Source organism: Phyllobates terribilis, unplaced genomic scaffold (genome assembly GCF_046119375.1).
Source record: "Phyllobates terribilis strain yellow unplaced genomic scaffold, ASM4611937v1 Scaffold_8__6_contigs__length_399053987, whole genome shotgun sequence".
Classification (NCBI taxonomy): domain Eukaryota; kingdom Metazoa; phylum Chordata; class Amphibia; order Anura; family Dendrobatidae; genus Phyllobates; species Phyllobates terribilis.
Genome location: NW_027362768.1, coordinates 26,573,926 through 26,587,378, shown reverse-complemented (window position 1 = coordinate 26,587,378; position 13,453 = coordinate 26,573,926). Strand labels below are relative to the sequence as shown.

At 42.7% G+C, this 13,453-nt stretch overlaps 1 protein-coding gene across 1 annotated transcript in view; it reads right to left on the bottom strand.

Moving 5' to 3' along the window:
• Nucleotides 1-12,191, bottom strand: part of NR5A2 (nuclear receptor subfamily 5 group A member 2) — a 193,295-nt gene extending 181,104 nt beyond the window's left edge. The window contains exon 1 of the mRNA XM_073642890.1: nucleotides 11,882-12,191. Within this exon, the coding sequence (XP_073498991.1) occupies nucleotides 11,882-11,945 (64 nt within the window). The 5' untranslated portion in view covers nucleotides 11,946-12,191. The remainder of the gene's footprint in view (nucleotides 1-11,881) is intronic.
• Between the last annotated feature and the right edge of the window lie 1,262 nt (nucleotides 12,192-13,453).

Here is a 13,453-nt window from a genome sequence, read left to right as displayed (position 1 = left end):
GTATAATGCTTTTTTGAAGGTTTATATACATAGCATATCTATATATAGATGTATATGTACTGTAGATCTATATATATACAGTGAAGGAAATAATTATTTGATCCCTTGCTGTTTTTGTAAGTTTGCCCACAGACAAAGACATGAACAGTCTATAATTTTAAGGGTAAGTTAATTTTAACATTGAGAAATAGAATATCTAAAAAAAAAAACAAGAAAATCACATTGTATAAATTAGATAAATTAATTTGCATTTTGCAGTGAGAAATAAGTATTTGATTCCTCTGGCAAGCAACACTTAATACTTGGTGGCAAAACCCTTGTTGGCAAGCACAGCAGTCAGACGTTGTTTGTAGTTGATGATGAGGGTTGCGCACATGTCAGGAGGAATTTTGGTCCACTCCTCTTTGCAGATCATCTCTAAATCATTCAGATTTTGAGGCTGTCGCTTGGCAACTCGGAGCTTCAACTCCCTCCATAAGTTTTCTATGGTATTAAGGTCTGGAGACTGGCTAGGCCACTCCATGACCTTAATGTGCTTCTTTTTGAGCCACTCCTTTGTTGCCTTGGCTGTATGTTTTGGGTCATTGTCTTGCTGGAAGACCCAACCACGACCCATTTTTAATGTCCTGGCGGAGGGAAGGAGGTTGTTCATGGCTCCATCCATTCTCCCATTGATGCAGTGAAGTAGTCCTGTGCCCTTAGCAGAGAAACACCCCCAAAACATAATGCTTCCACCTCGATGCTTGACAGTGGGGACAGTGTTCTTTGGGTCATAGGCAGCATTTCTCTTCCTCCAAACACGGCGAGTTGAGTTAATGCCAAAGAGCTGAATTTTTGTCTCATCTGACCACAGCACCTTCTCCCAATAACTCACAGAATCATCCAGGTGTTCATTGGCAAACTTCAGATGGGCCTGCACATGTGCCTTCTTGAGCAGGGGGACCTTGCGGGCACTGCACGATTTTAAACCTTTAAGGCCTAATGTATTACCAATGGTTTTCTTGGTGACTGTGGTCCCAGCTGCCTTGAGATGATTAACAAGTTTCCCCCGTATAGTTTTAGGCTGATCTCTCACCTTCCTCATGATCAAAGATACCCCACAAGGTGAGATTTTGCATGGTGCCCCAGATCGATGTCGATTGACAGTCATTTTGTATTTCTTCCATTTTCTTACTATTGCACCAACAGTTGTCTCCTTCTCACCCAGCATCTTACTTATGGTTTTGTAGCCCATTCCAGCTTTGTGCAGGTCTATGATCCTGTCCCTGATATCCTTAGAAAGCTCTTTGGTCTTGCCCATGTTGTAGAGGTTAGAGTCTGTCTGATTAATTGAGTCTGTGGACAGGAGTCTTTTATACAGGTAACTATGTAAGACAGCTGTCTTTAATGCAGGTAACGAGTTGATTAGGAGCGTCTAACTGGTCTGTAGGAGCCAGAACTCATAATGGTTTGTAGGGGATCAAATACTTATTTCTCACTACAAAATGCAAATAAATTTATCTAATTTATACAATGTGATTTTCTTGATTTTTTTTGGATATTCTATCTCTCAATGTTAAAATTAACCTACCCTTAAAATTTTACAGGTACGGGATTTTACATGCGTTTTTCCTGCCAGGTAGAAGCGATTTTAGCATCACTTGGAAAAGTGCTTGACAACTTGGTCACACTATATAAATCCATGCAACTGAGACTGGACACATCGTACAGGAGACCGGGGGCCATCGGAAGGTGAGTACTGTATTTTTCTGACTATAAGACGCACTTTTTTCCTCCAAAATTTTGGAGGAAAGTGGGGGGGTGCGTCTTATAGTCCGAATACTATATTATTGTATGGCCGCATGGTGGTGCGTGTGGGGGAGCGGCAGCGGGGGATCAGCGGGGCACAGGAGGCAGCAGCCACCTGCTGCAGCCTAGCTGTGCCCGCTACCAAAGAAAATGAATATTCCCTGCTCCCCACGCCCATGGTCGTGGAGAGCAATGAATATTAATTTCTCTTAATAGCCGGCACACTGGAGCCGCAGCATGGCTCCTGCTGCCGCTCTGCGGTCAGTGTGCCCACTATTAAAGCTCATGAATATTCGCTACAACCCACTCCCATGGGTTGAAGTGAATAACCATGGTCTTTAATAGCAGGCACACTGACCACAGAGCAGCAGCAGGAGCCACGCTGTGGTACAGTGTGCTGGCTATTGAACAGACTCAATGGTCACTGCTCCCCGCGCACAGAGTCCCGGCATGGGGAGCAGTGACTATTCCAGCACAGCATCTCACACTGTGTGAGGGCGCATGGCAGGGATGCCATGCGCACTCTGACATGCGCCGCTCACACAGTGAGAGTGTCAGCAGCAGAGCGGGACAGCACTGGAGGAGAGAGGAGGTGAGTATGATTGTTCATTTTTTTTTTTGTAGGCAGCGTGATGGGGGCTCAGAGGGTGCCATACATACTAGGATGGGGGCTCAGAGGGTGCCATACATTCCAGGATGGGGGCTCAGAGGGTGCCATGCATACCAGGATGGGGGCTCAGAAGGTGCCATACATACCAGGATGGGGGCTCAGAAGGTACCATACATACCAGGATGGGGGCTCAGAGGGTGCCATGCATACCAGGATGGGGGCTGAGAAGGTGCCATACATACCAGGATGGGGGCTCAAGGGGTGCCATGCATACCAGGATGGGGGCTCAAGGGGTGCCATGCATACCAGGATGGGTGCTCAGAGGGTGGCATGCATACCAGGATGGGGATTCAGAGGGGTGCCATGCATACCAGGATGGGGGCTCAGAGGGTGCCATGCATATCAGGATGGGGGCTCAGAGGGTGCCATGCATACCAGGATGGGGGCTCAAGGGGTGCCAAGCATACCAGGATGAGGCTCAAGGGGTGCCATGCATACCAGGAAGGGGTATCATGGGGTGCCATGCATACCAGGATGGGGGCTCAAGGGGTGCCATGCATACCAGGATGGGGGCTCAAGGGGTGCCATGCATACCAGGATGGGGGCTTAAGGGGTGCCATGCATACCAGGATGGGGGATAAAGGGGTGCCATGCATACCAAGATGAGGTATAAAGGGGTGTCATGCATACCAGGATGGGGGATAAAGGGATGCCATGCATACCAGGATGGGATGGGGGCCACTTATACTAGGAAGGAGGGGCCATACATACCAGGAAGGAGGATATTAACAGAATTGGGGGACATTATCCCAATACCAGTGTCAGCAGCAGAGCCCCCCCCCATAACAGGGCATCATGACCACAATTTTTGCTTAAATGTTTTTTTCTTATTTTCCTCCTTTAAAACCTAGGTGCGTCTTATGGTCCGGTGTGTCTTATAGTCCGAAAAATACGGTATATGTTTATTTTTTAGTTTAAATTATTTTTTTAACAGTCTCCTCTTCTCCAGACTCGGGTACCTTCCGCACATTGAATCACTTAATATGTGCACATGTAGTCATGCGGATATTAAGCGATTAAATGCCAGTCAATGGCAGCAATTACGCTGCGTGTCCGCAAAAATAATGGACATGCTGTGTATTTTTCCGCAATGATAATCTGCAGCGGAAATTTCTGCAGCATGTGCACAGCACATGCGGATTATCATTGGGGACCATGGGGCACGTATTACCAAGCGTTTTTTAAGCGTTTTCCCTCTGAAATTCCGCAGCAAAAACGCTTGAAAAACGCATAGTGGGCACGCAGCCTTAAAGTGGAAAAGCACACTACAGGCCGATCCAACTTTGATGTAATGTCCTTAAAATAAGTCAAAATGAGGCTCAGTATTGTGTGTGGACTCCACGTGCCTGTATGATCTCCCTACAAAGCCTGGGCATGCTCCTGATGAGGTTGCGGATGGTCTCTAATGGGATCTCCTCCCAGAGCTGGACTAAAGCACCCGCCAACTCCTGGACAGTCTGTGGTGCAACATGACGTTGGTGGATGGAGCGAGACATGATGTCCCAGATGTGCTCAATCGGATTCAGGTCTAGGGAACGGGCAGGCCAGTCCATAGCTTCAATGCCTTCATCTTGCAGGAACTGCTGACACACTCCAGCCACATGAGGTCTGGCATTGTCCTGCATTAGGAAGAACCCAGGGCCTTTATGGCAGAGTGGCCCGACAGAAGCCTCTCCTCAGTGCATATGAAAGCCCGCATAGAGTTTTCTCAAAAACACATGAAGGATTCCCAGACTATGAGAAATAAGATTCTCTGGTCTGATGAGACGAAGATAGAACTTTTTGGTGATAATTCTAAGTGGTATGTGTGGAGAAAACCAGCCACTGCTCATCACCTGCCCAACACAATCCCAACAGTGAAACATGGTGGTTGCAGCATCATGCTATGGGGGTGTTTTTCAGCTGTAGGGACAGAACGACTGGTTGCAATTGAAGGAAACATGAATGTGGCCAAGTACAGAGAAAACCTTTTTCAGAGTGCTCTGGACCTCAGACTTGGCCGAAGTTTCACCTTACAACAAGACAATGACCATAAGCACACAGCTAAAATAACAAAGGAGTGGCTTCAGAACAACTCTGTGACCATTCTTGAGACCTGAAAATGGCTGTCCACCAACGTTCACCATCCAACCTGAAGGAACTGGAGAGGATCTGCAAGGAAGAATGGCAGAGGATCCCTAAATCCAGGTGTGAAAAACTTGTTGCATCATTCCAAAGAAGACTCATGGCTGTACTAGCTCAAAAGGGTGCTTCTACTCAATACTGAGCAAAGGGTCTGAATACTTATGACCATGTGATATTTCAGTTTTTCTTTTTCAATAAATTTGAAAAAATTTATACATTTCTGTTTTTTTCAGTCAAGATGGATGGGGTGCAGAGTGACTTTAATGAGAAAAAAATGAACTTTTTAGAATTTACCAAATGGCTGCAATGAAACAAAGAGTGAAAAATTTAAAGGGGTCTGAATACTTTCTGTACCCACTGTATAGTATTTGTAGGGTCAGTCGATACAGATACCTTTCAGTGTGTTATAATGAAACACAGCGGTCTGCATAGGAGCTATAGACACAAAGCAGTAAGAGATTTCTAAAGTTGCTTTGTGGTTCATTTTAGATACCAGTCATAATCCATGGACAGATGTGCCATTGTTTTTGAAAAGAACCATATTTTTCTAATCCTTTCTGACCCTTTGGTACCAAATACCAGATCTAATTCCTCTAAATTTTGTACAGCAAATTTCAGAATTAATTAACTTGTGTTTTAATGAATTAATTACTTTAGTAAATATATAATTAATCTTTAACTAATTTGTTAAAAAACAATTAATCTAGAGAATGCTTATAATTTCCATAGTTATTTTTCTATCAGATATAGATTGCTAATGGAAAATTACAGTGTCGTTTCCAGATGTCACATTTCTCAAGTGGTCAGCAATTTTGGAGTATCTAGTGTGATAGTGCATGAGTGCACAGAGACAGAGACTGAAATTACGAGTAAAGCACACATGGAGTGGCTGGATTTAAAAACTACAATTTAGGACCATATACAAGCACCATATAAAATGCATACACATATCGTGCAGGCGGAAAAGGGAAATTGTTTATGGGAAGAATATTCAAGACCCACGCTTGTATTAAAAATGACTGATGGTGCGTTTGGAGATATGAGGCAGATGAAGAGAGCTGGTATTGTATGGAAACAGGCTGAATATTATGAGAATACAGACTCACAAGACTTTATGTACTATTTTAATGAAGACATTAAAGATCCCATACATATTAGACTAAGGTTGGACAAACCTAAAGATATCGGTAAACTAGTCTGACATATAATGTATATACTAATCGGCGAGGGAGTGAGGTCAGGTGAGAAGAATTTATTGTTTTTATGTGTATCTAAAGAGCGACAGAATGTGGGACATTAGTACAAGATGGGAACATTACTATATGATGGCAACTAGGATGGGGACGTTACTAAAAGATGGGACCAGGATGGGGACATTACTGCAAGATGGAGGCCATTATTACAGGATAGTGGACATTACAGGATGAGGGACATTATTACAGGACGGTGGACATTACAGGATGAGGGACATTATTACAGGATGGGGGACATTATTACAGGATGGGGGACATTATTACAAGTACAAGATGGGAACATTACTATATGATGGCAACTAGGATGGGGACGTTACTAAAAGATGGGACCAGGATGGAGACATTACTGCAAGATGGAGGCCATTCTTACAGGATAGTGGACATTACAGGATGAGGGACATTATTACAGGACTGTGGACATTACAGGATGAGGGACATTATTGCAGGGCAGAGGACATTATTACAGGACGGGGGCCAGAATTATAAAAGGAAAACATTTTTTTTTAAATATTCAGAATAAAGCATGAATAAATAACAAAAATAATATTTGGCCACTAAAAATGCTGTTTTATGTAAAAACTGAAGTAAAAAAGAAGACGTACCATAACCCATATGATAACACCATTAAAAAGAATAAAAAAACATGCCAAAAGTAAAAAAAAATCATGATCAAAGAGTCATAGAGAAAAATAATGGTATCACGGAAAATCTTCTCCCACAAAAAACGTGGTCCTTCATATTCAAATTTTTCCTATGTGCATCCCATTTACCCGGCTGAGTTTAAACCGCTGATGTAAACCTTCCAAGTATCAATGGCACAGTTGTTCTGTAATTTCTCTCCAGACTCGCCACCAGCGACGTAATGTCCGTGGTCGCAATGGTCAGTGCTGCGACCAGGACCGGCTTGTCAGGGGCCCGCGGACGCCAGCAGAAACTTCAACTGGATGTGCATGCAAGGATGCACATTCAGTTGAAGTGTATTGCCTCGCACAGACCCATTGGGTACGTGCGCGACAGTACACGCTGCTGGCCAATCAGAGGCGTGCTCATGACGGGACGCATGGCAGTGATGTCACCAGCTCCCATTGCATGCCAAAGTCTGCTGCCGGCTTCACAAGATGACGTGCATGGGGGTGGAAGCGAGGTGAAGGTGAGCATTTATTAATTTTTTTAAAAAAAATCAGTGACCATACTAGTACATGGATGACCCCAGATTATACTTTATGGATGACTATGGGGCGCATTATACTTTACGGATGACTATGGGGTGCATTATACTTTATGGGTGACTATGGGGTGCATTGTACTTTATGGATGACTATAGGCTGTGCATTATACTTTATGGATGACCATGTGGGTGCATTATACTATATGCATGACAATGGGGTTGCATTATACTTTGTGGAAGACTATGGGGCATGCATTATACTTTATGGATGACTATGGGAGTGCATTATACTTTATAGATGACTATGGGGGTGCATTATACTTTATGAATGACTATGGGGTGCATTATACTTTATGGATGACTATGGAGTGCATTGTACTTTATGGGTGACTATGGGCTGTGCATTATACCTTATGGGTGACCATGGGGGTGCATTATACTATGTGCATGACTATGGGGTTGCATTATACTTTGTGGATGACTATGGGGTGCATTATATTTGATGGATGACTATGGGGTGCAGTATATTATATGCAGGACTATGGGATGCATTATACTATATGGAGGACTATGGGAGTACATTATACTTCTTCTATGGAGCCCCATGACTTCTATTTATGCCCCTGGTGAGTATAATGGTTTATTTTCTTCTATACTTTAAAGAACAGCAGCAGAACGGGGGACATATACCAAGTTGAGGGATACAGTGCCTACAAGTAGTATTCAACCCCCTGCAGATTTAGCTGGTTTGATAAGATGCAAATAAGTTAGAGCCTTCAAACTGCATTCGAGAGTAGGTTTTATGAACAGAAGCATAAATCTTACAAACCAAAAAGTTATGTTGCTCAGTTGAATTTTATTAAATTTTAAACATAAAAGTGTGGGTCAATTACTATTCAACCCCTATGTTTAATATTTTGTGGAATAACCCTTGTTTGCAATTACAGCTAATAATCGTCTTTTCTAAGACCTGATCAGGCCGGCACAGGTCTGTGGAGTTATCTTGGCCCACTCCTCCATGCAGATCTTCTCCAAGTTATCTAGGTTCTTTGGGTGTCTCATGTGGACTTTATTCTTGAGCTCCTTCCACAAGTTTTCAATTGGGTTAAGGTCAGGAGACTGACTAGGCCACTCCAACACCTTGACTTTTTCCCTCTTGAACCAGGCCTTGGTTTTCTTGGCTGTGTGCTTTGGGTCGTTGTCTTGTTGGAAGATGAAATTACGACCCATCTTAAGATCCTTGATGGAGGAGCGGAGGTTCTTGGCCAAAATCTCCAGGTAGGCCGTGCTATCCATCTTCCGATGGATGCAGACCAGATGGCCAGGCCCCTTGGCTGAGAAACAGCCCCACAGCATGATGCTGCCACCACCATGCTTGACTGTAGGGATGGTATTCTTGGGGTCGTATGCAGTGCTATCCAGTCTCCAAACGTCACGTGTGTGGTTGGCAAAAAAGATCTCGATCTTGGTCTCATCAGACCATAGAACCTTGAACCAGTCTGTCTCAGAGTCCTCCAAGTGATCATGAGCAAACTGTAGACGAGCCTTGACATGACGCTTTGAAAGTAAAGGTACCATACAGGCTAGTCTGGAACGGAGACCATTGCGGTGGAGTACGTTACTTATGGTATTGACTGAAACCAATGTCCCCACTGCCATGAGATCTTCCCGGAGCTCCTTCCTTGTTGTCCTTGGGTTAGCCTTGACTCTTCGGACAAGCCTGGCCTCGGCACGGGAGGACACTTTCAAAGGCTGTCCAGGCCGTGGAAGGCTAACAGTAGTTCCATAAGCCTTCCACTTACGGATGATGCTCCCAACAGTGGAGACAGGTAGGCCCAACTCCTTGGAAAGGGTTTTGTACCCCTTGCCAGCCTTGTGACCCTCCACGATCTTGTCTCTGATGGCCTTGGAATGCTCCTTTGTCTTTCCCATGTTGACCATGTCTGAGTGCTGTTCACAAGTTTGGGGAGGAACTTAAATAGTCAGAAAAGGCTGGCAAAAGAGATCTTTAATCCACACATGTGAAGCTCATTATTCTTGGTGCCTGAACTACTTCTTAATACTTTAGGGGGACCAAACAGAATTCTTGTGGTTTGAGTGTTTGAATAATAAATGACACTCTGAATTAACTTTTAAAGTTTTTAAAAAAAAAATAAAAAAAAACAAAAACAAAATTTGCTGCAGTGCATTTCCCACTTCCAGGCTGATCTACAGTACAAATGTCACAATGCCAAGTTAATTCCGCATGTGTCAACCAGCTAAATACTACTTGTAGGCACTGTATATACCAGGATGGGGCCCAGGATAAGGGACATATAGCAGAATGGGCGATATATATACCAGGATGGGGCCAGAACGAGGGACATATATACCAGGATGGAGGACGCATATATATGTGTGTATATATATTTTATTTAGGATGGAGGGGGGTGCCAAATCTTGCACCAGGGCCCATTTGATTCAAGTTACACCACTGCTCGCCACCACTGTTCCATGCTTATCTCTTTCTCCTGGACAGTGTCAGTATGTCTGAAGAGAGATTACTAGAATGCTTTATTACACTTTCTATGATTTAGTGATTTGATCAAATTTCAGTATTTAGCTATTTATACACCAATAAAGACGAGAATGGCTGGAAATGAGGCTTAGAATAATACATACGAATAATATACATTGAAACCACTTTGAAATGACCATCCGAAAATGCAGTGAAAAGTGGACTTGTAGGAATAGTAGTTCTGCTCATAGAAGATGACCAGCGTGTATAATATATAGTGACATGGGATATATCTTTGGCAGGAAATGTGGTCTGGATAAAAGCAATTATCTTTTCAAGGCTAGGATCACATGACCATTTTACTCTCATCCAAGAAAATCGGTCAAATTATGCTAATCACACTCTGATCAGAATTTGATCAGAGTGTGATCCAATTTTCTCGGAGGTGGAGAAAAAAAGCTTCTCCACCTTCTCTATATTGTCAGTCATCAGAGTCCAGTACGATTTTTTCCACGGACACATAGAGTTAAATGGTCTTTTGGAAAGATTTCACAGGTTTAAAATTTAAATTGAAGAGGATCTGTCTTCTGACAGCTAACTTTATGGTAAGATCTGTGAAGAATCTCTAATTATGTTGTTCTAGAACACACGTGTCAAACTCTGGCCCGTGGGCCAAATCTGTGGGTTGTTTAATTTGGCCTGCAACACCAGAACCACCACCCCTATATGGGACCATTATTCTGTATGGAGGATTATGTCGGGCCAATTATTCTGCATGGAGGACTATTTGGGGCCCATTATTTTGTATGGAGCACTATGTGGGGCCCATTATTCTGTATGGAGGACTATGTGGGGCCCATTATTCTTTATGGAGGACTATGTGGGCCCATTATTCTGTATGGAGGACTATGTGGGCCCATTATTCTGTTTGGAGGACTATTCCAAGCCCATTATACTGTATGCTGGTTGGCCCGTGACTTTGTCCAAGTTTTTCATTTTGGCCCTCTATGTATCTTGAGTTTGACAACCCTGTTCTACAAGGAGCAGTAGCACCTGCATTAAAGCCCATGAGCTACAGGAGTTAGGGGGCTAATAGGAGGCATGTACTACATGTCACATCACCATCTAAATGGCAGATTTCTTTTAGTTTGGATGGAATGAAGAAGCTCAGTAGGTGTTATTGCACAAACCAGTGTGGCCCTATTAGAAAGAAGCAGGCTGGACTGGTAGCTCATTCATTCACCAGAAAATCAACATAAAATGCCATTGATATGGGGTTAACATATGAGCTTCCTCTTCTGGACTGCGTCTGCTCCACAATGTCATCATTTTAACCACATGGTGGTAGCATTTTCTGAGGTGTGACCTTGCTTTCAAATTCACACTTAAATGACATTTCAGAGCGGCATAAAATAAGTCTGGAATCATTACTTAATTAACACAGCACAAATGAATGGAAACAGCTAAAGTGACCCAAAGTGACACAGTCCAGACTGCAACACTTAACACTTCTAAACATTTACTTTCCTGCGTAAGTCATCTGTCCCAGACCTCCATTACATATATATATATGTATATATATATATATATATATATATATATATATATATACACACACATATATATGTTAAGCTTTATATGAATACATATAACTTCTGTATTAATAATGTAAATTACTCTGGTTATAGAGACTATATAAGAAGATCAGTAAAAGCACACTATATTTATACATGACAGCTGCATCCTCTAAGGTACACCCCACTTCCATCTGTTGGGAGAGTACCGCTGTTTAATGGGGGTGGGTAGATGATCATTTCCAGTAACGTCGCTGATGCCTCTGTTACTTCATTGAAAGTGACAGAATGAGAACTGAAAAAACATCTGTCTTGAATCTGAATGAAATTTAGAAACAATTTCAAGTGCTCTCATATGACATCACCTATTTCTCATACTCCTCCTATTGCTTTTCTCAACTCCTCCCACCGGTCCAGACGATTTCACCCCGAGACCTCCTTTATTCTTCCATAATCCTATGTAACCATTCTGTTAAACATCTTGTAATTCCTGGTTGTTGCACACCAGGCTCTGCAGCTGAATCAATCTCCTCCATGCCTGCATTTTCCAGTTATATGAGTAATTACACTCCAATTTCAGCACCCTCTTATTATACAATAAGTGCGTTCAGTCAAAATGAAACAAAATATTTTCCAATGCCTTCCTAGAAAACTCCGTGCTGAGATTTACTTATAGTATGGTCCTACTAATAAAGAATCCTAATGCCTTGAGTGACATGTCACAGCTTTGCGTCTCAGCAATACCATAAAAACCTAGGACTTCCTCCTGCCCCCTGTGGGTCAGCACAAGAAAGTGCACTTACTTACCCTGCGCGTTATATCCGTGTTTCATAGGCTCTTGTATGATGACACTTTCATGTCTTGCAGCCATGATCAACTCCAAACATAAATTGTCCTCGTCCTTGAATACTGCATCGATTTTCTTAATGAACTGCTTGTAAAACTGTAATGTGGTGGCCTTGGAATCAGATGGACTATGGCATATCCCAGCGAAAGTTACTATAGACTTTTCAGAATCTGATTCCTAGTGCAGAAAGTAACAGGTATTTCTCCGCCTGGACTCTGTACTCTTCTGAGCATTACTGACCTGTTGTAAACCATCCGTCCCATTTGGAGATGGGATGTAATGAGTGAGATTATTGGACTCTATTGGCTGATTCGGGTCACATGTTCCACCTGCAATGTGATAACAGAAGTCAGGTTGTAAAGTGACAGGAGAAAAGATAAGAAGTTCTGGTAGATAGAGGCAAACAAATGATTAACTTTCAGGCAGAAAGGTAGAGTGGAGAGAGCCGAGTTATAAAGGTGGATACCTACGTCAGTCTACTCAACTGCACTAAAGTTACAAATCAGTGTTGAGTCTTAGGATGCAATTACACTGGCTGATTATTGTGAGCGAGCCTTCCTAGGAACAGTCATTTCCCAACAACTTGTCTGTCCAAACAGGCTGCTAATCACTAGACGAACAAGAAAAATGCTCATTCGTTGGATGACATGATTTTTAAGATTGCAAAAAAATCATCATTCTTGGCAGCGCATCGTCCTGTATGAAGCCTTATGTGCTGCTGAGAACAATGGCAGTCTATTAGCACAGAACAGTCTATTACATATTATTCATAGGTAGTGGGATCGGCTAATAAATGACCACCAATTGACAAACATTTATCTGATTGGTGGACACTTAAAGGGGTTGTCCGGCCTTAGTCGCAAGTTTGCAGTCACTCTATGTGACTGCAGATTTGTGAATCCTCACAGCATGCATTGAGCAAGGCTGCTCATATTTAGTTGGCACGTGACTTCATGTAAGCAAATTGCATACTTATGGTCATGAACCTGCAGCTCCCGGTGTCGGCAGCGGAGAATTCTCATAGCGCGCAGTGCGCACAATGTGAGGATTCTCAAGTCTGCAGTCACATAGAGTGACTGCAGACTTACAGTCTAAGGCCGGACAAACCCTTTAACATTCAGCAGGTCTAAATGCACGTTTAGAAATACATTTCTTACAGATCTTATCAGTCTCTCAAACATATTCAATGATATGTCTAATGTAATGCTAAGTTCCGACATTTAATCTTCTATTAGCGTATGTGCACATGGTGTCTTTTTCAGACAGATTCCGCCTAGAAGTGCTAAAAAAAACACCAAAGTGAACAAATGCACGGCAATGTCATAACAACTTGCTGCTTGTATATTTTGTCTTTTTTAGCGTCTTTTATCCTCTTCATGAGTTTCAAAGCCTCATAAAAATGACCATTCTTCAGGGGGCTCCACTTGGAAGCAGCTCAGAAGTGTATATACACAATTTAAAAAACTCGCCAGTGGCAGTGCCAGGCATTTTGGTAATAACTTACAGCTCTTAAAAGGCAACATTTGTAATAG